Source organism: Cololabis saira, chromosome 18, assembly GCF_033807715.1.
Source record: "Cololabis saira isolate AMF1-May2022 chromosome 18, fColSai1.1, whole genome shotgun sequence".
NCBI lineage: Eukaryota > Metazoa > Chordata > Actinopteri > Beloniformes > Belonidae > Cololabis > Cololabis saira.
This window is the reverse complement of record NC_084604.1, coordinates 24902785-24928403: the sequence shown is the minus strand read 5'-3', so window position 1 is coordinate 24928403 and position 25619 is coordinate 24902785. Positions and strand designations below refer to the sequence as shown.

At 38.9% G+C, this 25619-nt stretch overlaps 1 protein-coding gene across 1 annotated transcript; it reads right to left on the bottom strand.

Moving 5' to 3' along the window:
• Window positions 1-892: 892 nt before the first annotated feature.
• On the bottom strand, window positions 893-25544 carry LOC133464640 (protein EFR3 homolog B). Its single transcript, XM_061746742.1, has 24 exons — window positions 25462-25544; window positions 25103-25149; window positions 17184-17260; window positions 14705-14832; window positions 14285-14435; window positions 11298-11419; window positions 10773-10922; window positions 9018-9152; window positions 7420-7498; window positions 6891-7026; window positions 6630-6791; window positions 5996-6107; window positions 5781-5829; window positions 5396-5568; window positions 5229-5304; window positions 4862-5023; window positions 4619-4750; window positions 4467-4534; window positions 4232-4359; window positions 4039-4130; window positions 3861-3909; window positions 3558-3664; window positions 3424-3473; window positions 893-3272 (listed from the first exon to the last, which is right to left on the bottom strand). Exons 1-24 carry the CDS (start codon window positions 25527-25529, stop codon window positions 3167-3169), a joined length of 2559 nt encoding a protein of 852 aa, XP_061602726.1. The 5' UTR covers window positions 25530-25544; the 3' UTR covers window positions 893-3166.
• Between the last annotated feature and the right edge of the window lie 75 nt (window positions 25545-25619).

The following is a 25619-nucleotide window of genomic DNA, read 5'->3' as shown; positions in this document are numbered from 1 at the left end:
CTTTTCGATTGGCAGCTGACTCTGCTCTGCCTCCTGAGACACAACCTTGGCGTTTGTTTTTGTGTTTGTTTTGTTTCTACCATCACACCCTGAGAAGCATATCAGAGGTCTGATGTCTCACAGACACCTCGGTGATCGATTGCCTGACCTTGCAGTGGCAGGACAACCTGCTCTATCCACCAACTCATCAGTGTCGGTTCATGGGCTTCTTGAACATTTGCTTCTCTAAGGTAATAGTTGATGTCTTTACTATATGGCACTGTGTTTATCAGTAAATTACTAAAACGTCTCCTTTTATGAATGCGGGCAATTCTGTCATTTAATTTCAACACATTTTAAAGTTGTTATTGAGAGTTTTGTTGGTTTTAAATCAGGTATTGTGAATACAGTACCATTGCAACAAAGTACTGATATCTACAACGCTTTTCTTTCTTTTTCTTTTAAGGCAAGTATACAAAGTTGTCTTTGAGTCTGTAAATGAGAAAAATATGCCCTTCTACCCCAATAAAACAGGAGTAATGAAAAGAAAAACAAACATTAGATTAACGATGTAGGAAACAACAACACATATTGTCAAAAACTAAACACATATCAGGTTTTAAGAGAGTTGCAGGAGTCAAAACCATCTACAGAGGCAATCAGATGACCTGCATATCCGAGGCAAAAACAAGTGGCGTGACATAACAGCTAGAATGAATACAGCATTGAGCTCACCAGCTGGTGAAATAAGGTTAAAATCTCTGTAAGAAATTCTCCCTTTTCCCTTTTCCCATCCAAGATTCTTTTTTTCCACTGTATCTCTGGAAAAATCACTTGACTTGACAACAAAAACTGTTTTTATGTAGATATGACTGTCATTAATAACGAAATAAAAAGAGGGACATTTTGGGCCTTTCATGGTTGAAGATACATTTATTGTACAACACGGCAACATCATTAGCATGCAAAGTCAGGTATGACAGGCATAAGGCAATTCCTCCATGTAAAAGCTGCCTTTTCACTAGGTAATCCAGTTTTTAAAGTGCAAAGTCCACAAAATGAATAGATTTGACCTACAGCACTACATCGTAAAGGAGCTATCAACCAGACATGTAATGAAAAAAAAAAAAAGTATGTTTGGTTTACAATATTACACGATGCAACATACACTGACTGATTTACAGATGTTCACTGCCAAGATGTTGAAAAGATCAAATGTATCACTGAAGGGTTTAGACAGCGGTGCATTATCCTTTAATAGGTTTGTCTTCATTAGGATGGTGCAAAGAGTCACTGAGCAAAACTGTAAACTGTGTCTCTGGCGTTGACAATAAAAGACACGAGTGAGTGTTCTCACAAACGCATGAACACATATATTTACTCACACCATAAAAAGAAAAAAGAAAAAGGTTAACAAGAACATATGGTTGGTACACTGATACATATGGACTCGAATATACATACATTGGTCAATACATTCTAAAAATGAGAAAATAATGGAACTTACTGGACTACAACACGTGACAAATCAGGGACAAACCAGAGACCACTGTCCACATTAAAGACAGCTGCAGGCCTGACGCAGCTCATTCACAGAAGCGCAGGTGAGGGAAGGGCAGTTTCTATAAACATCATGTAACAGAACCATCACAGCAGCACGACGACAGGAGGCACAGTTCAACCTACATAAAAATATCTGCTACCAACAGTTGGACTGTGTAAGCCAGGCTCGTGCCAAATTATTGCCATTATACTTTGTTGTTTTCTTCTTGTCTTTTTTCTTTTTAAATAGCTGTGTGTGTGCTCACATGCACACAAAATGGCTTTTCAGATTGTGATGAGACAGGTGCACCGCTGTTGGTAGGCTGTGTGCAAACCCATTCCTACAGGACTGAGGATGTATTGGCAACAATGAAGGTTGATGGTGCTGAAACATGTTCTTGTGGGTTATACTGATGCTAAAAAAAAAAAAAAAAAGGAGAATTCAAAGTTTTTTTAAATCAAAAAATAGACTAATACTTCATGGCCTCCAGATGATCACATTTTTCTAGTGTTTACTGCTGACTAGAGATTCTGACAACAGGTATGTGGATACTAAGCAGATTAGTAACTCAACTGTGGACACAACCAGAGAAGTGGCAGTTTAAAATTAAAGTATACAGTACGCACACACACACACACACGCACGCACGCACGCACACACACACACACACACAGGCACGCCTGCACACACATACAGTCCCTACTTTGTACATCCGCTTAAAGATTTATATATTCCTCTGTATGTACACTTATATATGGAAAGAAAAAAGTATTTTTGTTTTCTGGGTAAACTTTACGGTAAACGCTTCAGGAGTATGTGTGGCCAAGACGGGTGCAACGTGTGTTTTAATGTTTATTTGATTAGCGGTTATTTGATTTAAAAACAGCTAAAAACTAAATAATAAATAGAACAATAATTAGGAAACAAACGCCTGACATAAAAAAAAGCACTTCTGGCCAACACTAAGAAAGCAAAACAAAACTATAACAGCATTAAACACTGAAGACAGACGTTTAAGTGCCGAGTAACGTGGGAGATTGTAAGAGTAACTTTTTACATCGATCCATCAAACATACACAAAATTACACTGTCAAGTAAATTAAAATGCCCCTATTTCACATATAATCTATTTATCAAAACTATCAAAACAGAGAAAATAACAGCAGAAATAAGGAAGATTGGCCAATCTAATTGTATGATTAAAAGTAGTATGGCACCCTGCAAGGGACAAACAAGAGAAAAAGAAAATCAAAAGAATGCCTCATTATTACTGTGCCAATAACATTTGCAGTTGCAGGATTTGCAACAACATTGTCAAAATTTCATAAATGTTATTGGCCATTTCCAATGGGAAAATCCAACTGGTTGAGTTTGTAAATTAAGCCAGTTTTTAGACCTGCTGCATTAATTGACATTAGCCAGCTTGATTTTGCTGCAACCAAAGGCTAAAAAGAAATCTGAGAGCCGAGTTAATTAAGAAGTGGCTTGTTCTTAAGTTGCAGCCGAGTTTGTCCCACATGCACTGTGGACGTTTTATTCTACGGTCAAAAGGACTTCCAAGTGAGGATCAGTTGCCCGTCCTCAAATCCCTCCCCTGTCTTTAAAGGTTAATCAGCTCTGCCACGATGCTGAAGACTCTGCGGTTCAGTACACGCAAAGGTCGGGAAACTTCATCTCGTAAATGGGAACAGATCGACTCTGGCTTTGGCCGTAGCCTGATGAAATGGTTCCAGAAGGGCTGGGAGGGGGTCTGGACAGAAGGAGGAACAAAACAAAGCAAATGGCATCACCATGAGTCAAGGCATCATCATGTGATCCACTCTGTTAATCAAAATCAATGCCCTTGATGTCATCAGTCTTTAGAAATACAATTCGAAAATCTCAAAAGGTATGGGTCTCACCGGATTGTGATCTCAAAGATCTGATTTAGTTTGCTCTGCAGCATTGTGGCCTAGAAGCAAAAAAATTAATCAAACGTTAGTGAAAGACAAACATGCGGAAAGGAAAGCCAGATTAAAAATGTAATTTACTGTACCCTAGCACCACAGTGGGCGGCTATCTCCTCAAAGGGAGCTTTCTGGAACTTCTCCACCACTTGTCTCCTCCGCTCCCTCTCTTGCTCTTCCATACCAACACTGTCCACTAGATGGCAACAGAAAAAACATAATGTACTCTGCATTCGTTTCAAAAGCTATAATATGGCGATTTTCACAAAGTAAAAAAAATAGCAACAATTTATAGTTTTATTGAATGTAACAGTTATTTGGGGTTAATAAATTGCAAGATGAGAAGGAAACATTTTACAACCACAAAGGCAGATAAAAGCAAGTGGACATACCTATGGCATTTTTCAGTGTTTCAAATGTGATCTCCTCTGCTGGTGTTCTCTACAGAACAAAACAAGTAAAAAAGAAAATGGTATGATGTGCTGATGAGGTTAAGAGCACTTTTGTGAAATTCTTTGAGTTACATTTCTTTAAAAGCCAAATATTTGACATTTTTATGTTAGCATTTACCTCCTCTTTCTCTGGACTGTTTCGAGACTCAACCTCAACCTGAAGCGAGATGGTTTCTCCGATGCTCTTTCTCTTCGACAGCCGGTCCTCTTCTGGAATGAGAAGGAAATATTATACTATATTACTTTATTCAATATTTAGCTTTGCATTTCAATTAATGTTTTGGATGCCAGTGACTTTTGGGATTCTTTACCAGTATACTGGGGGATATAAGGTGTAACCAATCTCTCTGTATTATAACCACTTCCTCCAAGGACCTCGGTGATCTTTGACTGGAGGAACAGGACATCACCTTCCACCTTCTCCAGCGAAGAAGGCAGCCTAGTAAGAACGAGAGAACCAAGATTTTTTATGGAGCACTTAACTACTTATAATACTAAATTTAACACTAGTATAGTTCGGGAATATTGACAGGCACTGGTACATACTTAGGATTCTCAATGAAGACATCTTCAGGCAAAAGGTAAGGTCTTTCTTTCTGTCTCACCTCAATTACCTGAAGGGCCGGGGAAAGAAAGTATACATTTATTAACATGACGTGCACAAACACACATTTCAACGACTGGGTTGAGACCCGCACCTCGTGTATGTGCTGGCAGAAGGCTGGAACTGTGGTGAGCTGGCAGATGAGGTTGAGGTAAGCGGCAGCGAGGGCATGGACAGCACAGCGGTTATAAACAGGCATAGCCTCGTCTGTGGACAGAGCCATGTCCTGCACAGGATACAAAGAGGATTCAGCAAGGTGTGATACTTAGTCATTTTCTGTTTTCTCTGTCGATGTCACAACATTGTCGGTGAGTCACGGTGGAGAATGGAAGTCTACCTGCAAGGCAAGCGCCAGTCGAATGAGGTCCACCACCACCTCCTCATTAGCCAGCTCCACACTGAGAAGGCCTAACAGGGCAAAGAGGGTCTCGTAGTGCTCTCGCCCGCTGCTCTCCTCCTTACAGCCCAGGTAGATGTGTCGATACAGGTGCTGTCCATGCTGCAAAGGGACAAAATACTCTTGTAACATCAATTCATTTGAATTCATTTGTGTCCTTGGTAAACAACTCTGTGTAGTTTGCATAAGCAAGTCAAATGTTCTATGACAAATTATCTATTAAGTTTAAACCTGTGAATTTTTTTCAATGCAGATAATGAGATAAGCAATAACAACTACAGATGCACAGTGATGCATTAAGGTGTACCTTTTTCATGAATAAATTGTCTTGTCTGGAACATTTGTCAACTTTGAGCTTCAGAACAGAGATGTCAGAGATGATGCTACACAGAAAGATGAAAGGAAACAAAATGGTTAAAACCAAAAATATTTATATTTCAGTCTTTCCATGTTCCTGCACACAAACGTACACACCTTATCTGGGCAAACTTGGGTACGTTGTCGTGCCTGTCGATGAGACTGAGAAGAATTTGGAGCACCAGCAGTCGAACCTCTGGATCCTCCGTCAGAGAGAGAGACAGCAGCGGTTCCAGGAATGAGCTGGGCAGCGCTGTCAGCATGTTGGTGGTCTGGAAACCTGCTGTCACCTGAAAGATTGATGAGAAAGAGTCATATTCATTTAGTATGTCACAAGAAGGAATAAAAAGTGTTGTTTTTCAACATGAAGATTCACATTTGGCCTTTATTCCAATAAAATTAGAAATTAAACAGACAGGGTTTCCCTCTTGTGCCTTTATTTCCTGCTTCTAAAAAAAATTCTTAAACATTCTGTTTGTTTAGAAAATAAATGACCACTTACCTGAACCAAGGACTTGAGTAACATCACCTGAATCATCCTAATACTCTCGCTGAGGAGGAAAACAGTAACATAAGAAAATGTAATTCAGCATTTAAGTCCCCAACATCCACATCTTAAAAAAATGTTTATAAAGTAATGTGATGCCAGCTGGTGTGCATGTGTGTCCTAGGAAAATGGTGTGAACACTTGTGCTGTGATTTGTCTGAGTAACATACTCAGAACCAGAAGGTGGCAGAGTTAGGTGAACTCCAGGGACAGGGATCTTGCCCATTATAAAGAGCATGACTTCTGATCTTTGGTAGGTCGGTAAGGTGTTGGCAAATGAACCTGAAATAGAAAAAGATGCACATCAGACAGATTAAATACAAGAAAAAAACTTGTATAAAACTAAAGGCGTAATAAATTAGTTTTCTATGCCAATTTCTCAACCAGTTTGGAGACAGCTTTCATTTTCAATATGATTGCTACAAACACCAGCAGCGGTGAAAGATAATAGAGATGATTGTGTGCCGCACTAGCTTTATTTTTAGCCTCTTAGCCTTTGTTGGCTTCACAACATTGGGCATGATCAGTTTGAAAATCCTCTTCTCTTTTTTTTTTTTTTTTTTAAACCACAAATTGGTATCACTGAATATTCTTTATTCACAGTGAAAAGGTTCCACATTGAAGACAAGCTTCCTGGCAATTGTGTCATCAAGATACACAAAAAAAAAAGGGTTTTCTCACATATGATACATGCAGTAACCAAGGATTTGGGGGGAAGAAAAAAAAACCTCACAAAGATTGGGCACTTCAGATCACGAGCCCACACAGTATCAAAAATAGATGATATACTACCCACAGACTCACCAATGGTCCTGATGACAGCCTCCTGCAGCTGCCTCTCCTCATGAGCTTTGATAATCTTGGTTCCAATGTTGGTGCTTCCATCGTAAGATCCAGTCAACTCATAGTCCACACTCTGACGAAGCTGCCTCAACAGAGTGTTGAACACCTCCAACACAGTGGGGCCTGAAAAACACACAGTGAATGATCGAAAATAAAAATTATCTGCTATCAAAACCTGTTCTCAACTTTCCAATCAATGTCTTATGTGTGCATGTAACGGACCAACAGAACCGCTGGCTGCAATGGCAGCTGCCTCCAGCAAAACCTCCACTATCCCGGCTCGCACAGTTGCTGAGCTCTTGCTATTAGCATCCAGGTGACCAAGAAGTTGCTGGATAACCAGATGAGAATGTTGGGACTGAAAAAAAGCACAGAAGGAGGGAATGAGTGAAACATAGAGGCAAGAAAAATGGTAGAAATCTGGTGATTTACAGTCAGCCTTTAAAGCAGAAAGGAGTCTAAAAATTGGACAGAGGCACACTCTTAACATCTTTCATTAAAGTCCAAAATGGACAACAGCTGTGAGGAGCACTGAGTTTTCTTAAAAGATTTTTGGCTATAAATCTGTGCAAACTCCTTGAAGGTTTTCGCATTTTTCTCCTTTGAACTTCTAAGATCTGGACTCACTTATGAAAAATAAAAACAGTGTGTACACATGAGACACATTAAATTATTCATAATACCACTTGGACCTGGAAATTAGGTCAACAGAGGAGAGAAAGAAAGGAGTTTAGGAGAGTTCATCTCTCACCTGGATGGAGTACATTATGATTTTGAAGCAACGCACTGCAAAGTTCTTTCCCTCCCATAGAGAGTGGTTGTCTAAGTGACTGTGGGAACAGACAGGGGAGGAAACAGAAGATGTAATTACATAGTGCCTGGTGTTGCTGTAAGTTTCTTAAAGTGCAAGAAAAACAGTGGAAAAACTCAATACTGGTTAAAATCAGCATCACAATGTACCAAACCCATAATCAAAGTAATTACTATTGAACAGCTACTAGAACTGATGAGTTCTTATAATTTATGTGAGGTCACAGATCCAGGGATTTTGTGATGTTAAATTACTGAGGCATGTACTGTAACAGACGGAAACAATGGTGGATGAGAAACTGCTGGTCTCACAGCTCATAACAAATGAGGGTAGATTTCATTGCACTTTTTTCCACAAAACGAAAGTGGCAATTCTGAAATTCGATATGTTGTCGCTGTGTGTGTGTGTGTGTGTGTGTGTGTGTGTGTGTGTGTGTGTGTGTGTGTGTGTGTGTGTGTGTGTGTGTGTGTGTGTAGGGGGGGGTTGCCGGCGGATGGTGTTTTTGCAAACGAGTGTAATTCTCGTGAAAAGTTGTCCCGCAAGACTTGTTTTAATGAGTGCAACTCTCCTAGAATCTCTTCCTCTGGGCTTCTTTTCAAAGCAAAGAAGATAAGGATCTTGACTTCGAAGAAGATGGATGGAAACATCTTAACTGTTGGAAAAATTATTGTGACTGACGCTATTGTTGTTGCAAAAATAGTCAACAGAAGATGAAGGCAGCAGATGGTCGTATGACTGACTACTTTTTCTTCCAATTCCAGGTGTTTCAATTATGTGTTTTTCTTTGCAATATTTACGTTTTACGCAATTCTAGTGGTAATGTAAACTCCATTAAGTGAAATAATTCAATAAACGATAGATGGATCAAGAGGGTTTACAATAAATTTAAGACAAAATTACACATGGAATTAGTAAGAAAAGTACCTGAAACTACTACTTCTGAAGTTTTTTTGTTGAGGGGGGTTAAGTATTATCCTTATCATGGCTCTTATTTAGTTTTTAATCATTTTTGTTATACATAACAACTTCACCATTTGACTATCAAAGCAAGCTCCAAAATATAGGGATAAATTCAAACTCTATCTGAATCCAGGAAATGACAACAAGGGGGAAAAAAACAGACTGCAATAGAGACTGACAGATCAAATTTGAGAATGGTTCTGGCGTAGTTAAATTGCGGGTCGAGAGGGAAGAGAACAGGGAGACGGTTTATAAAAAAATCTAAATCATGAGTCATGTTCAGAGAGAAAAACAATTAATTAAAGCAAAAATAATTTGAATCAAAGGAAATTCAAATTATCACAGGATTGCAAAATGGAAATGACCTCTTTCAAACACAAGCCCACATGTAGGCAAGAGCAGCACAATCTGACAGCACCCCTACCGCACCCTGTTTACCAATTAGCATCGAGATAAAAAAATACGGCAACAGGAGATATGAGATGCAGCTTTCTCTTGCATTCTAAACATTTTGCATAAAAGAGCTATCAAAAACAGACGATAGATTCAAGAAATAAGAGTTGTCAAGGATGTCTTACATCAGGACAGGTGTCACAGCGTTCTTGATGTTGCCATAGGCGGCTCGTCCCAGCAGCTCCCTGAAGCAGCGCTCCGTCAGCTCCACTGGGCTTTCCTTCTCCTTCTCCGATGCCTGCAGCGGAGAGGGAGAACGGCTGGTAGGGAGTGAAGCAGGTGAGGAGGCAGAAAAAGAAGCAGAAACAGAAGACATGAGAGGGAGGGGTGCAGACAGCAAAAGAAAACAAAGAGGAAAAGATGTGATATCCGTTGATTCTATAACATTATTATTTTCCACAAAGGCTAATTTTTGTTTTCACACAAAGATTTAATAACAACAACAAAAACACTTGCAGGGCCATTGCATCACTGCAGCTTTTGTACCTGGAGTAAATTTTTGCAGTGAAAATGAGGTGACATGTGCAGTGTGTTAGCTGAGTATTTGTTTATTCTTCATCTGGTTCACTACAGTGAGATGACTGTGTCCAAGCCTGCGTATATGTGCGTGGGTTGTTCTCATGCATAGTTAAAAAACATCCACCACCGCTGTAACTTGGTCATGACTAGCCTCTGGTAGTCCACCAATGATGACATTATTTATTAACAACCTGACTCTTTTATCTTGTCTGTTGCTGGGGAGGATGATACATGAAATCCTGGCTCTCAGTGGCTTCTCAAACGTGAAAAATTGCATACATTGAACTGAATATAACAATTTAATTCACACAAGGTTTATATTTAATATTTTCATAATGACGGCCGGGAAATCATTTAGAGAAGTTGAGCTCTAAGCTCCTCTTTTAATTTCTTCTTTTTTCTTTTTTTAATTTGCTAAGCAGTAACGAATAATCCTTGCAAAGCCATTCAGGGTAAGTTCTCATATACACAGCAGGATGGTTGGCTTCTGTGAGGCTGATTATACACAACTCTCTCTCTCTCTGCATCATGGAGCCAATATCTGGACAATAAATTGAGAAACAAAAAAACTGTTTAAAACTCAAACTTAGAAAATAAATACAACACATAAATTTGCCTAGCTATAACTTAAATAAAGTGATGTGTGTATATAGAGATTAAAGTGGAGAAAAACGCACCACTGTGAGGTAATTAGATTCTGAACAATCCCTGTGGGTAATGACAAGCTAGACTCAGTGTGACGAGGAAATGAGGAAGCTCAGCAGAGGACACCACGGACTGTAAACAGAAAGAAGGGAAGCTGGAAGCAAATACAACTCCCTGTTGGACTGCGTCGGTCTGTCTAACTCTCACTGTCAATAACCTCCTCATTTCTATCACTCTATTTTCTAAAATCTATTCGCCAACCAACTCACTGCCCTCCCCCTTTGCTCCTTTCACTCTCTCAGATCTCGGCACTGACGTCAAAGCGAAATTCAGCTCTCAGAATGTTGCCAACAGAGAGAAGCTCCACACTCTGCAGACTCTCACATATACGGGGATCCTCTAGCTCTCTATGCTTGAGAGCTTTTATTCTCCACTTACTGCACTACTTCTGTTTTTGCATTCTCCATAAATATTACTCCCCATGTCCTATTTTTTACACTCTCGGATGCTCCTCGCTGGGTCATAGTTACCCTAAGGCATGCGAAACTGTCAGAACCCTCTGTTCTCAAGTTTTCACAATAAATATTGGCATGGGTGATGGCTTGGGAAGAGTTGAAGCAACCAACACCAGCCAGCTGCAACATAATGGCCTTGATTGATCCGTTTTATGACCTTAAGACACAAGATAACATATATACACATACGCACTTACTCACCTCTCTGTACGCTCTCCACTCTGAAGGTTGAAAAGCAGAGAGGGGACAATCTTGTCCATGTGTTGAGGGTCCCAGATATTAGCCTGCAGCTCATCATTGACAGTCTTCCTAACCACACCCTGCAAACCTTTAATGCCTGCCATGCGGATCCTGATTGCCAGAAATCAAACACACACAAAAGAACTCAACTGACTGAAAACCAAGACAATAATCCAGGGCTTAAAAAGAGACCTGTATTTAGCGATATGTATATTTTTAAATCCAGCTTTGGTTTGAGTCCATTTCAGAGTTATCTTTTCATGTCACCAAAGTTATATTTAACTTGTCAAACACTGTGTCAAGTCACTGTCTATTTACAGCAGATCTAAATGACAAAAGATAAAAAGGGATCTATTTAAAAAATACTCTACAACAAAAATATCCAGATGTAGCCAAAAAAAAAAAAAAAACATTTCCCAGCTAATCTAAATATAGCAGTTACCTAATAATTATGTCCCCAGGGTAAATTAGCATCTGTGCACTTACTTGGTGCGGATGTCAGGGTCTTCATAGTTTGAGTGACACATCTCACTGAAGCGTGACACAAAGAAGTCATAACTACGGTGGTATGATGGTGTGTCCTCTTCTATATTAGCAAATTTAACAAACTGAAATGATGACAAACAGCAAAAAAGACAAATTCATTATGTCAGACACTTAACTGGGGACATATTTAACTCCCCCTCCCCCAGAAGTACAAATACATAAAAATTCTATTCAATTTATTCAGTTGAAAATCCTTATTAAATTCAAATCCACTTGTAGCAAGAGAATTTCTTATTAGGAGAAAAGGATGCATAACAGAGGGGGGCTTTCCCACTGAGCCAGCAAATGTCAGATAAATAAACAGGCTGATATTGAGCTTCAAACCACTCTCCAGTTTATAAATAATAAACCAGATTTCTTTCAAATTAAGTAAGATAACGTCAACACCTGAAGCAATAATTCTATAGCCAGCAGTCAGTGAAGCAGTTACTCATTATCTTGGGCTAATCCAGCCTGATTCAAAACTGCTGGCAGGATTAGCACAAACAATTATAATAAAAGAGAAGTGTTGATGTAGAAAATTAATTAAAAAAAGGAATAGGTTATTAATCTTTTTCTCCCGTTTCTAACAGAGCTTTTAAAATAAGATGAAGTAACTTTGAGTCAATTAAACAAAGTGAGCTTATAACCACTGCTACAGTATGAAGTGGAATGGTGGCTGCAACAACTCACTGCCGCAGTTTATACCGGGAAGCCGTCTAGCATTACTGCCAGGGATACTGGACAAGTTCCCAGTGTTGACGTCTAGACTCTGTATTTGCTGAAACCAACATTAGATCTGATTGCTTTAGAGGGAAGTGGCTAAAACCACGTGCTGTAGAGACTGACATCTATCCAAACTTTGTTGCACGTACAGGCAAAACTGCCTCAAATCTTCCATCACAACGCAACACTTAAAGTGAATGTTTTGGTAGGACTGATATCTGTGATATACAACTAGAGATGCACTAATTCATCATCTGATGACAATGGTCAGCTTGACCAGCTTTAACTGGTAATCGGCCAATAAAGCAATAAGAAAAAGGACCCCCCCCCCCAACTGCCAGCAAACAGATCTTATACACAGCAATGTGAAATGAAATCCCCTGCTTTATTACCAATTGGATGAATATATTTGGCAATCATTCACATTTTTATTTTCGACAATCCAAAATATTCAAATTCAGAACTGCAAATGCGAGCAGCACTTTGCTTCAATTTGTCACAACCATCTTCCTTGCACACTTTACACCAGCCACTCCCCTCTTAATGCACATGAACACACACCTTTCTTTTTGGGAAGAAAACTCCTCATGTTACATTATCACAAAATGAGACTTTTTGCTGAGCATTTGAAGAGCGTTTTTTTTTTTTTTTTTTTAAAAGGTAACTTTGCAAAAACCGTAGTAACTAATTTGATCATAATTTGTACAAAGGTGTTACTTTTATGCTTCGAGCACATGACAGAAGCAAAGATAAGGTGGCAGAGTGGGGTAAATACTTTTTGACCATTAAACTGTTCACAAATATAAATAAATGACTAAGAAATTAATTTTGATGTCTGCAAAGTCACAAAAACAATGTTTGGTTGGTTTACCAGCACATTGCCTAACATTTGCCTAACAAATCCTATGTATGTCTTAGAGTAATACCAGGACGATATGAATGTGAAGCTTCTAAATCCGGTCTCATCAGTCTGCATGGATGACTGCAAGTCTACATCTAAACTGATTTAATTTCTGTGTCTTCTCCTGACCTGTCAGACAGAGCTGATAGTTGCTTCCAACATCAGAGGACTCCCACTGCTAAAGCCTGGGATATATTTGCTATTGGTGCTTGCGTTTGCGTCCGTTCACGTGCACCACAAACCGCAACGTCGCTTGCGTAGTACGCGAGGAGAGCGCGTCGAACCGGCGGTCACCGATTGGGGGCAGTAAGCAGAGCAACAGTTGGAAAAGTGATTAAATATTTAGTAGTAGCGATAGTAGCAGCGGTAGTAGCAGATTAGAACAACGAACAAGTTAACATGACACCATTGGATGATGTAGGAGATTATAACATTGCTTTGGTTGTGATCTCGGCAAAGGAAACGGCGCCAGCGACCTCCGCGTCGTCACTTCTGGCCAGATGGGATCTGACCGGGACCAGCGCCACTCGCGGCCACAGCGAGAACTGCAGGTAGCGTACGCGTTCAGTGTCTTTTTGAGAACGTGCACGTCGATGCGTCAAATGAACGCAGGATACGCGTGGCGGCCATGTTGCGTACGCGGTCTGAACTGCAAGTATATCCCAGGCTTAACACTACCCACTACTCTGTTACTGAGCTCTGATCTCACTGAAATACTCATCTCAAGGTTTACATTTCCTACTTTGTGTCATCATACCAGAAACATCGTTGCACTCTGTCATCTTTTGATTTGATAATACCTTTAAATCCACTCAAATGGGTCGAATTTGATGCAACAGGAAGCATAAGCTTAGAAACTAAGACACATTAGCAACAAACTGTTTTGAGTGTAGTGCAAATATTTATAGCCATACAAAGAAAAGCTGTCTTTGCAGTTTTTCTAACTTGTTACCCAAATTACAGAGCATTATATTGTTAGATATGATTATTCATTTAATTTCAAAGTAAACTTCTCAACTTTGATTATTATCTTTTTGAAAAGAAATGGTAAAACAGATATTAAACAACAGGGGATTTTCAGTTGTTGTGTATTATCTATCTCTCTCTGAAGGGAATTCATTTTCCACACTGAGACTACCTCAGTCAAATTTTGTTATCACATCATAAATTTTCAATTACAAAATAAGATCTAGCTAAATAAGATAACAACTAATTACCACAGAGAACTTCTATTTTAGTTTTTTGTGTTTTTTCATAAATCATGGTTAAACATATAAAAAGTGATAAACTAAATATTAGCAATATCTTCCAGAAAACGTACCGAGTTTGTGCCGAGGATCTGCAAGCTGGGTTTGTCAGACTCGAGCAGTTTGCGCACCATTTTCAGAAAGCTCTCCACAAACAGATTGATGCTTTGACAGTGGCAGGCCATCAGCAGCTGGTCTAGGGCCTCCATGGCAATGCACACATACCTGAATTTAAAAGAAAGATGGACATATGTCTTTAATTTTCCCAGAGGCAGAAATAGAATCCCAAGTTTAACTGTAATCTTCACTAGATTTTAGCAGTGCAAAAACAACAACTTCCACTTGACTAAGGTAACTCATGACTGACCATGACCTATGTTTGTAAAAACATACAATAAGCGCAAACTGCTATATGAAGGTTTGGCAAGTTTCAAGTTTAAGCTTTACATGGATTTGACAAAAGGTATTGGACTGAATGTAAACAGAAAGCTCACCCATATCTATGCCGAGCTACGTCCCTAGACAGTCTCTCAGACAGGTAGGCCCCGATACGGTCCAGCTTCTCTGGAGCTGACAGGGCGTAGAATGTCAGCTTCTCCATGTTGGATTTGACCAACCCATCCTAGCGAGGAGATAGTAAAAAATAGAAAGAAAGGACAAACACAACATAGTCATAAAATTGATACTGTAGATAAAAAATGTATTGCAAGGACAGACAAGAAATCTATGTTTAGACTGAGAAAAACATCAGTGACAGTAAGGTAAATAAATACAATTCAGTAAAATATCAAACTGCATTTCATCGACACACCAATCATTTTTGATGGTCTGATACAAAAATGTGTATATAAAAATTGAGCATTTTTGCCCAATCCAAAAACTCTAAATGTAGAGAGCTTAACTGAGTCAAGTTTCCCCTCCTACTTTCCTCCTTGACCTATTTTACTGCACTTCACATTATTCAAGGGGTAGGCGAGCTGGATTTGAGATCTCCTGAGATCTCATTTACAGTCAAACAAGCTAAGGCAGTGCTCCAAAAAGGAAAAAAAGCAAAAAATAATCACAGTGGCAACAAAGATACGTCTGTCTTGTTGGCATTTGTTATAGTTCATTCACTATCTTCAGTTTAAATGTAGAGTTAATAGTGAATAATTATAGAACTACAGAACTGGCTTCATACTGCATGTGCCTTGACATGTTACAGTAAATCAGGATAATCATGGGTAACTGTACTCAAGAAACATTAACAATTTCCTTGAATTTCAACTGTTTTTCAGTTCCAGTGCTTTTTTGCATTCCAGCTAAGTAGTATTGCACGGATGTGTCCAAAATCCCTCCGTGATCCCAATGCAGTGCACTACTCCATGGTCACTGTGTAAGAGAGTTCTGTGATAGGGACTATGAAGTGAGCTCATCTGCAGAACGAGCTTTCAGACTTGTGTTGTTTTCCTCGAGATGCTCTTTGCTGATTCACAGATTGCCAAATGAAGTGACCACTGGATGTTTGTTACTTTTCATGATGTATTATGGGAGGCATTGAGTGCACTATATAGGGTATAACAATTATTATTACATACTCAGACAGCTATATAAAATGGTAAAGACACTATGTAGTAGGGGATGATTTCCAACACAACCTATGTTTTGCTGATACAACTATCATATTGGCCCAAATACAAAACTTTTTTCCCCAAAAAACGTATGCGAAAAAGGTAGGTCATCCTGTACTCAGGGTGCAGACTTCTAAGTACTTATACCGGTACACCCATAATAACTGGTGTCTCCTATTGTCAGTAACCTGAATGTGCTCATGACTTGAGCTTTAAAAATATACTCAGAGAGAACATAATGTACAAAGAAGGTAAGCCCAAAAAAGGTCCCTTCAAAACACCAACAGCTTAAGAGAAGCTTTCCACGGTCCCAAAACAAGCTGCTTTCCTAAGAGTGAGTTGTATAAGTATGTGATTGTGAAAAGGAATTAAACACCGCTCATCACTTGAGCCATTATTCAAGTGAAATCCTGGAAATCACCAGAGTTTAACAAACCTGTCACTGAGCTTAAAGGCAGCCCGGGCTGATCCAGATGTATGATGCAGCATAAAGGACTATGTCTGAGGGTCACGACAAGTCTCACCCAGCACTTGCACTCAAACTCTGGAAAAAAGCTGCTGTCTTTCAGCACTATGCGATTCATTTACAGATACCTAGATTTAAAAAAAAATCTTTACCAAAACAGAGTTTATTTTCCAAAAGATGTGTCTTTTAAAAGGGTTGTTGTCCTATAAGCAAGGTTGTCTTATTTTAGGGTCAATGTGGTCATTTGAATAAGAGCTCCATTAGTATTACCTGTTCCTGTGTTTTTCCTGTTCTGAAAAAGTGTTTTTGTTTGGGTTTTTTCTCCCTACAGTCAGAACAGTTAGCTCCAAACACATTCTTTAACTCTTTTTGCTAGTGTACAGCCACATCCATATGAAACTGAGAAACAAAGTGTCTATGTATTACATTTCCCTGTGATGCAATTCTGCTGAAAATCCTAAAAATAAGTGGATTACTGCAGCACCACATGAACTCTAATGAGGGGTTCCTCTTCACCTCCATCCAAATTAATTCCCTTTATGAGTCATGCAAGAATCAGATCTTAGTTTATCAAAGGCAAGCGTGTCAAAGAGGAAATCTGTAGTTTGAAGAAAGCAAGTACATATGATCATGCAGGTTGATTTTTTTTTTTACCATTTCTAACTTGTTCTTTATTAAACTAATATTTGACAGCCAACGGACAACACGTGTCTACCACCTAGACCCCAGTGCAAATTGTAGCTTGCCACAGCTCACTAAGTGCCTTATTAATCCGCACATGATTTATGCAGTTGTACAGTAGATGTTAGAAAAGTACACTGACCTTGAATGTGGCAGACATCAAGAGAAGGCATTACTAAAATAAAGGAAAGTGCCACTTCCCACTCTGCTTCTCACCTCTGGGTCTTCTGGGAAGATGTTATCCACCAGTCTCTTGTATCGAGGCCTGAGGGCCCCGCAGCAGCCACAAACCCCTGAAAAAGGAGAGAGATTGAGGAAAATAAAGATGGTCCGTTTGCGAGACACAGTATAAATGAGAGGAATGCAATAAACGCATCTTTGCTTTCCCCCTTTAAAGCAAACACACTATTTGTCTGTAGTGCCTATTGTGCAAATTAAATCAAGAGAAATTAACTGCTCAAAGCAGCCACTGGTCCAAAGGTAAGGATGTAGCAATTGCAATCTGCAGACTGCACTGAAATCAGTAGATAGTGCAGTCTAATCAGAATTGGTATCAAACTAACTTCAATATTTTAACTGACTATAAGTGGAGCAATTAATTATACCAAATACATTTTGTATCATAAAGTCACTGGTGGGCAGTCAAACTGTAAAATTACCTTGTCAGCACACAAAACACAAATGCAGCATGGTAAATAATTGTTAAAACACGTTGATATTTGTTATAAATTCATTAGATATTATAAAAAGGTGCACACTACAAATTCACATTTTAATTTTATGGAGGTCCCACTGTAGCATGCTTGTGGCAGGTAAAAATTCGACATAAAAGGAGAAGTTCATAGCATCCTCCAAATAAAGTTTATTGCTTTTATAAACTGCCAGAATATTTACACATGATAAACTGACATTGCTCTATTGATATTTGTATATGGCACAAGAAAAAAATAAAATAAATATAGCAGCCTCCCACAACACTTCAAGGTCAGCCTATTGTTCCTGTACTGTTATGTTAAAGTAGATCAGTCTTTATGTTGCCCACATACAAGCAAGACAGTGTGCAGTGTGATTTTGGAAAAGCAGGAAAAGGAAAGAATGTGGTTAGTCAAATATAGAAAAGAGTGCCCATCTGTACACAGAAATATGTACAGGAACAGATAAATTCCCTCCATATGCCCTTTACTCAATCAGGACAGTCTTGAGGAGAACAGAGCAACAAACATATGCATATACTGTACACACAAAAATAATAGGAACTGTGATTTTTCTAACTTTGCATTCACAAGGAGCAAGTCATGCAGTCAGAGAGTGTCGAATTCTGATTGGATGGAGGAATTCAGCAGTGTTGAGTCATAAGGGGACCCTGGGAGAGTGAAGATATGAAAAAAGGGATAACTTCCAAAAACCCCAAATGATTGCTTTCACCATATTTTTCAGCCGAGTAATAAAAATGATTACCCTACAGTGTTCCTAAAATTCAAATGTAAGACCCAAAAGCTAACTTAAAACAATAGTTTTTGCAAACGCAGCTGAAGAGCCAAGTAATGAATATTATGATAGTCTGACACTTGTCAAATGTCAATCAGTCACAAACAAGCCTTTTTCACCACTGAAGCAGTAAATCCTGACTATGAGAGCGCACTGACCCAACACTAACAAGATTACTGGCTGCCTAGTTGCCCCCCTATAAAACGATGTACTGTATCCAACTGAATTCTCTCTTGTCTCAACACAATAAAGCATCTTTTCAAAACACCATCAAATCCATATAAAAGAAGAAAAATGTCTTTAAACAAGGCAGGGAGACTTGGGTCTCATCATCAACACTGCTCTATGAGACACCCAGGCTCCAACAGAGACACAAGATTGCCAGGACCAGCTGGTGCCTTTTGTCTCAAAAAACACAGTATTTATACTGTCAACATGGAGATCATGAACACAAACGTGCTATGAATCCAAGTCACCAATGCACAAAAATAGGCCATCTCTCACTCCTTAAAAAAAAAAAAAAAATGTTGTCACTAACAGACTTGTGCAGACCTTGATGAATCTTTTTTTAATTAAGAAAAAAACATCCTTACCATGTTAAGTACCTAAAGATTCCAAAGTATAAAATATTCCAATTGCTCTCAAGAGATTCACTTGAACTCTTGAATTATGCTTTTTATTTAAAAGAGTTGTCCATCCTGATAGCATTCTTTTTCTTTCATCCATCACTTCAATCAGTAAAGAACCTTCTGGAATCCTCCTGTTATTCCACCTCCTCCACCACTCCGTCTCATCCTGGAAAGTGTTGGCCCAAAGCCAGAGTGTAGGAGTCACATAATGAATTAAGGAAAATGTAACAAGTCACCAATGTGAAGAAGAAAAGGACGGCAAAAAAAAGACTGAAAAATATAGAGCTAGAAGTGTTGGAGGTGGGTTGAAATGCACTGAATGAGTGACAGGTTTTACTATTTGCATCGTGTCTGTCCAGGACAAATCTTCCAATTTTCTTTGTCAGCTTAAGAGAGGTATGTACAAAGAGTTTATGTGGATGGAAAAACATTACTACCTTTAGTACAGCATTATTCAAGTGAGTACCGGTATGTATATTTACACCTCTTCTGCATTATAAACAACATTTTCTCCTGCTGCTCAGGCAGTCTTTTTTTACATTTTTAATTATCATGTAACCAGCCATTTGTTGCAAACTGGTGGGTCAATTATGCACTACACTTCAAATGCTATATGAAGTAAAATACAATTCACCCAAAAGAATTGCATCTGTTTTACCACAAGAAACACAGTGGCAGTGATGAAAAATATTTTTCTTGATGCGACACATTGAACCAACAGGTAACCGTATCACAAAAACTGCCACCATTTAAGGCAATCGCCGAGTTCACTTCCAGCAATCCTCCAACGACAATATGTGCCATTTTACCATGTTTCTGCCAGAAACTAAATCTTACTCTCCACCAGAGAAAATCCTGGCTGTTGTATTCAGCTGGTGTAAAAATAAGGCAAGCTAATTTGTGTTTCTGGTAATGATGGGTTGGTGTGGAAGGGAGTTCAACGAGGTGTGGGTGGACATGCAAGCATTTGCATGACAGCGGCGAAAAGGAAAACATAGCAGGGGGTCTCACGACATCCTCCTACTCTGCTTGGCAAGCTGATCGGCACATTTAGCGGCTAGACACCAAGCTCCTCCACAAATTCATACAGATTCATAGCAAGCATCATAAAATACCCCCATAACAAACAAGGCTGCACAAAGTTGAAACATAAATAAAAAGAATAAGTCACTAGTAGATGCACACAACAAGACAATAAAGGGTGGATATCTCTGCTGCCTGCTGCAATTAGACTTGGGGAAACATCTTACTTGGAAATTAGTGATGTAAGTCTGAGTACACATGTAAGGGCTCTACTTATCAATTCACCACAGCAAGGAATCAGCCAATCACAAATCTATTTTTATCCACAAAAGCAATAGGTTGGTACATTAACAGATTACACTCTCCATTTTCCCTGGATATCAGCTTAACATTTCCACACTAGGATGAGAGATTTATAGAGAGAGCAATAACTGCATGTAGAAGTGAGAAAAATAAAGACAAAGTCAAATTTCAATGCAAGACATGTTTGAACAAAATCCTATGCAAATACAAAACATTGCCCAATATTAAATATACATGTGGTCTTCTGTGTGTGAATATATATAAGAGAGAGAGAGAGAGCATTTAAACATCCACCTGGAGGCATGCAAAGCACTTCGTCTTTTGGTTGTTGTTTTTTTTTGGGGGGGGGGGGGTGCAGGCCACATTAACATGATCAAGCATACAGAAACCAAGAACGTACCGACATTGTAATTTATTGTCACTGCCACAGTGCAAACACGCAGGGATGTTCAAGACACATACAAGTCACTTCTCACAATTAGCTTCCTGCACTTCAGTGCTATTACATAAAGAGAGGAGGGGAGACGCAAGGGTCTGTTGTTTTTATGTTCACTAACATCTTCAGACAGTGGATTCAGGCACAAAAGAGATCAACAAAGACAGGAAGAGGACACATGAGGGGAAGCGACTAAGGAATAATGAGCAGGGCAATTCAAAAACCAACCACGATACACAGGAGCTGTCACGCCGTGACTTTGGGAAAGCTTGTACAGGAGATGAGGAGAGTGGAGGCGAGATCACAGACGAGGCTGACAGCACTACAGAAGTGTGACACAAAGTAAGAATTTGATTTGTGTGTGTGTGTGTGTGTGTGTGTGTGTGTGTGGTAAGCAGACAGAATGACAGATGTTCAAAGGGGTTGCATATGTGACGTAACATATATATCACAGCCTTCTCTCAATCATGGTGAGCCCTACCTTTAAGAAAGTATAATGTATATACTAACACACGCAAACACAAACACACACACAGCCTAAATAAATCAAGGAACACCAAGTCAAATTTAAAGCACATATTCAATCATGTGTGGGTGGCAGCAAACACGGCTGTGTATAAAGAGACCAACACAGTGATGTCCAGACCCAGCTGCCAACAAATCCTCATGACACAAAGCCATTCCGATAAACTATAAATCAATTTCAAACTGGCGCAAAAACTGGACCATGGAGAACTCAAATGCAGAGCATCTTTTCTATACATTTAGCACACTGCACAAACTTCATTTCAAGAAGGCACCACGTCGATTATTCATTACCCTTTAAACATAAGACTTAACATCAATACTCTCTAAGCAAAGCTGTGTACATTTTTTATTAGCACTGGTCGGTGAACTATATATTAACATGCCCCAATAACACCACAGCTAAAGCAAGCTACTTACCAAGGGCATTTTCTCTTGATCACATCATTTATATTAGTCTTCCCTTATTTAAAAAAACAAAACAAAACATGAAATTGTCATATGCTACTTGGAATATTATAAGGATTGTAAATATATCATATTAAAAAAAAAACCTATAAAACAAGTCTGACTATCTTCAACCTCGAGTTAGCAAAATGTATCACACATTTTGAGATTTATTAGCTCAACTATGACAGATAAAACAATATAAGTAAAAAAGAATTCAAGCAAATTGGAGTCCTTTACCGAAATAAAACATCTTCGAAGCAGGGTGTCCTTATGGTCTAATACTGTAACTTAATAGAATAAGAGTCCTAGTTTCCATGAGGTGCTTTCAAGAGACATTAAAACTGCAATCTATCACAAGGAAGCTAAGAAGGAAATGCGACTGTAGAATGTAGGAAAACTGGCTCAACACTGCATGTCTCACATTACTCACATGCGTACACTACCTAGAGCACAAATCAATATGGAGTAGAAAAATGATCGTTATTCTTACCGTACATTGCTGGGGATATGGGAGTTTCTCAATACAGATGCTTATGTTTCCTTAACGCAGCTTCAGTTTCTCATTCAGGCACACTGCCGCGCCAAAAGGCACTGGGAAAGCACACACACACACACACTTGCACGCACACCTCTTAGACTGAGATGAATGCACGCACGTGTACTTGAGCTAAAAGGCATATGAGCGCGTTCTGTGATTGGTGCAGAGCGTGGCTTGACGCTATGAATTACACACACACACACACTCACAAACACACACTCTCCCTCCCGTACAGATACACACAGGCATTTACACACTGTGCACAAAAAGGGGGCTGACAGACAACGTCAGAGAAAAGCATGCCGTGATGACCTTGGATTTTCCCCATTCTTCTGCAACAGCGCCCCTTCTCAATGGGACTGTGCAGCACATACTGTACAGGCGCACATACAAACACACCCACATCCATTCTAATAAATCTGGTGCAGGAAGAAAAAAGAATGCATGGGGGGGGGGGCAGAAAATAAGGGGAATATGCACCAAGGGGATAGAAAAGAAAACCTCCCTCCCACGCAGCTACCATCACTTCTTCCCTCCTCTCCATTATCATTTCTCTTGCTATTCCTCTACATCTGCGATTATGCAACTTTATGTAACACTCTCTTACATTTAGGGTCTAACAATTAAAACATCTGTTCTCTTTTATCTTCACTTTTTACCACATTCAAATTGCAAAAACAGTTGAGGAAAAATGTATTTTTAAAAATACAATGATTATTACATTTACTTTGACATTTATGTCTTTCCAGGCATTACAAACCCATAATATTACATGCTTTTTCCTATTACTTAATTTAATTTGTTTATATATACCCATTTTTTGCATTATGTTTTAATACACCTTCCAAACTAGTTGGGACAGTAAAATTGTTACCATTTTGTAATGTCATTTTTCAAATTTTTCCAGCAAACATGCCTTAATTGTGGCCTGTTTCAAAATTCTCCACAAATAATTTCAAAGTTCTCTATAAATTCACTATTTGAGATAGTTGAGATTAAGAGTCATGGGATACCAGTATCAGTACGGATACCAACTTCTTCCTCGGCCACAACTTTGTAATAGGTGCAAAATGTGTTTTTGCATTATGTTGAAAAATGCACAGAGGTTGAATGGAGAAAAAATGTCACCTCAAAGGCAGGATATGTTGCTCTAAAATCTCTATGTACCTTTCTGCTATAATGCTGCTACCACAGAATTGTAAACTGCCATGAGCTATCGTACCATCACAGAACCTGGCTCCTGGAGTTGCTGCTGAAAAAAATCTGAATGGTCCTTTTAGTCTTGGTCTGGAATATGCACCACTAATTGCATCCAAAAAAAGATCTGGAATAATGACTCATCCGGAGAAAACCCACAAAAACATACAAACTGCACACAGAACCTTCTTGCTGAGCCTATGTGCTGCCTTGTATCCAATCATCATCTATTAAATAGCATTACAGTCACCGATTGAAATTGACCAGCACTTACTTGCCCCTACACAAACCATTTTTAGTAATACACAGGCTTGGAATGCAAGAATGCATGTATATTTAAAAAAAAATGTACCGGTAAATAAAGCTGACATCAAGTATAAATCTCTTGGGTTCGTATTATCTTCAAAAAAATAAGTCACTTGTTAAATGTGGTTACTGCAGAAAATGTTCTGCATTAGCATCCAAAAGCTTGGATACCCCTACATATGAATGTGTACAAACAAAAAACAGATACAAGTCTTTTTAACAAATAGCTCAGATTGGTTCAGTGGCAGATCCTCTTCACAGAACATCATAAATTATCTGAACAAGCAGAACTTTCAGACCGATCCATGCTTGTTTTTAGATCATTCCAACACAATAACTCGGACAAATATATTTTTCTTTTTTTTAAAGAAAAAGATAAAATAACTAGCTCCAATACACAAATCTGCAGAGGAACCAGAAATGTTATGATGGTGCAGCGTCCTTGAGAATTAAATACATTTTATTTCCATTCTGTTACTTTAGCTGGTATCCTGAATTCTCAAAACCAAGAAAGAGAACTACATCAGCAATGGTTGAATAAACAGTGGACGGTGGAGAACTAGGCTCTATCAGGGAAGAATGAAAACAAATTCAGTCAGAAATGCTTCAAGATGCTACCATCCACATAAGTCAACTATTCACTGCATTCCATTACATTCTGAATCATGTCTAAACTGAATACTTTTTTAGACTATAAGATAATCTTTTTTCCTTTTTTCTTATTGGTTTAATTGCAGCATTGATTTGTGCTGTAGTCTCTTTTTCAGTGATTGGTGTCCTATAGCGAAAGGTCCCTTTTGCTTGTTATTGCATGTCCTCATCCACTGTAGAGTATGTGAACCACTTTCTGATGGGTTTAAATATCTCTTTGAGTAAATAAAATCTAACAGAAAGCCTTTTCCAATGGAAAATTGTATTAATCGAGATAATGAAAGCAATTAAATGACCCAGCATGAAAAAATGAATTTTAATTGGAAGACACTGTGCAAGATCACTGCTGGACTACTGAAGTGTCCCAAAGAAACAATAAAATGAGTCAAATTAACTCCAAAACACAGGGAAGCACTTCAGAGCAAATCATAACCCAAAACACTATTTCCAGTGGCACCATAACTTATCTTTAATTAGGCATAATTGTCCCATTTGGAACAAGGGAACTTTAAATAAAATGTCCTGCTCTGTTAAAGTAAAGACAGAGAGGAGACAGGGAGAGAACAGAGGAGGTTGTGTTATCACTTACCCTTGCCAACCCGATGATCCAGAAGAGAACGACAGTCCAGTGCCAGCCTGTGAGTGGCTGGGACATCAGGCACAGGCAAAGGCATAGCAGATACCAAACACTCACACACTTAGACAAACACTACTCCTTTCATAGACACAGCAACCTTCCGAACCAAGGCTAGAATCACCAATGTAAAATTGCAACCAGCAGATAATTGTAAAATTTCTGTTTTAAAAAAAAAAACTAAATACACACAGTAAACATAGCGTTCTGACTGACAAGACTGCTGAATACAAGTACGGTATAAAGTTTTACTCAGTGAAGCCTGAACAGGAACGTCAACTTCTGTGTACGGTTTTGGATCACGACAAACTCACAAGTTCTTGCTGGACACAAACTTGTATGTCCCGGTCTTGAGGCTCCTTAGTAATTTATGTCGGTACATAGGAAGGTTGTTCGCATTAACCAGGAGATTAGCGATAAGTCCCTCAATAGCAGCTCTGCTCTGTGTGTGCCTCTCTCATTAATAAACATT

Coding starts and splice junctions, on each gene's coding strand:
- LOC133464640 (XM_061746742.1), bottom strand. CDS start 25,529: ATGTACCGACATAAATTACTAAGGAGCCTCAAGACCGGGACATACAAG. Junction 6,108..6,629: donor GGCTGTCATCAGGACCATTG/GTGAGTCTGTGG, acceptor TTTCTATTTCAG/GTTCATTTGCCAACACCTTA. Junction 3,665..3,860: donor AACACTGAAAAATGCCATAG/GTATGTCCACTT, acceptor GTTGCCATCTAG/TGGACAGTGTTGGTATGGAA.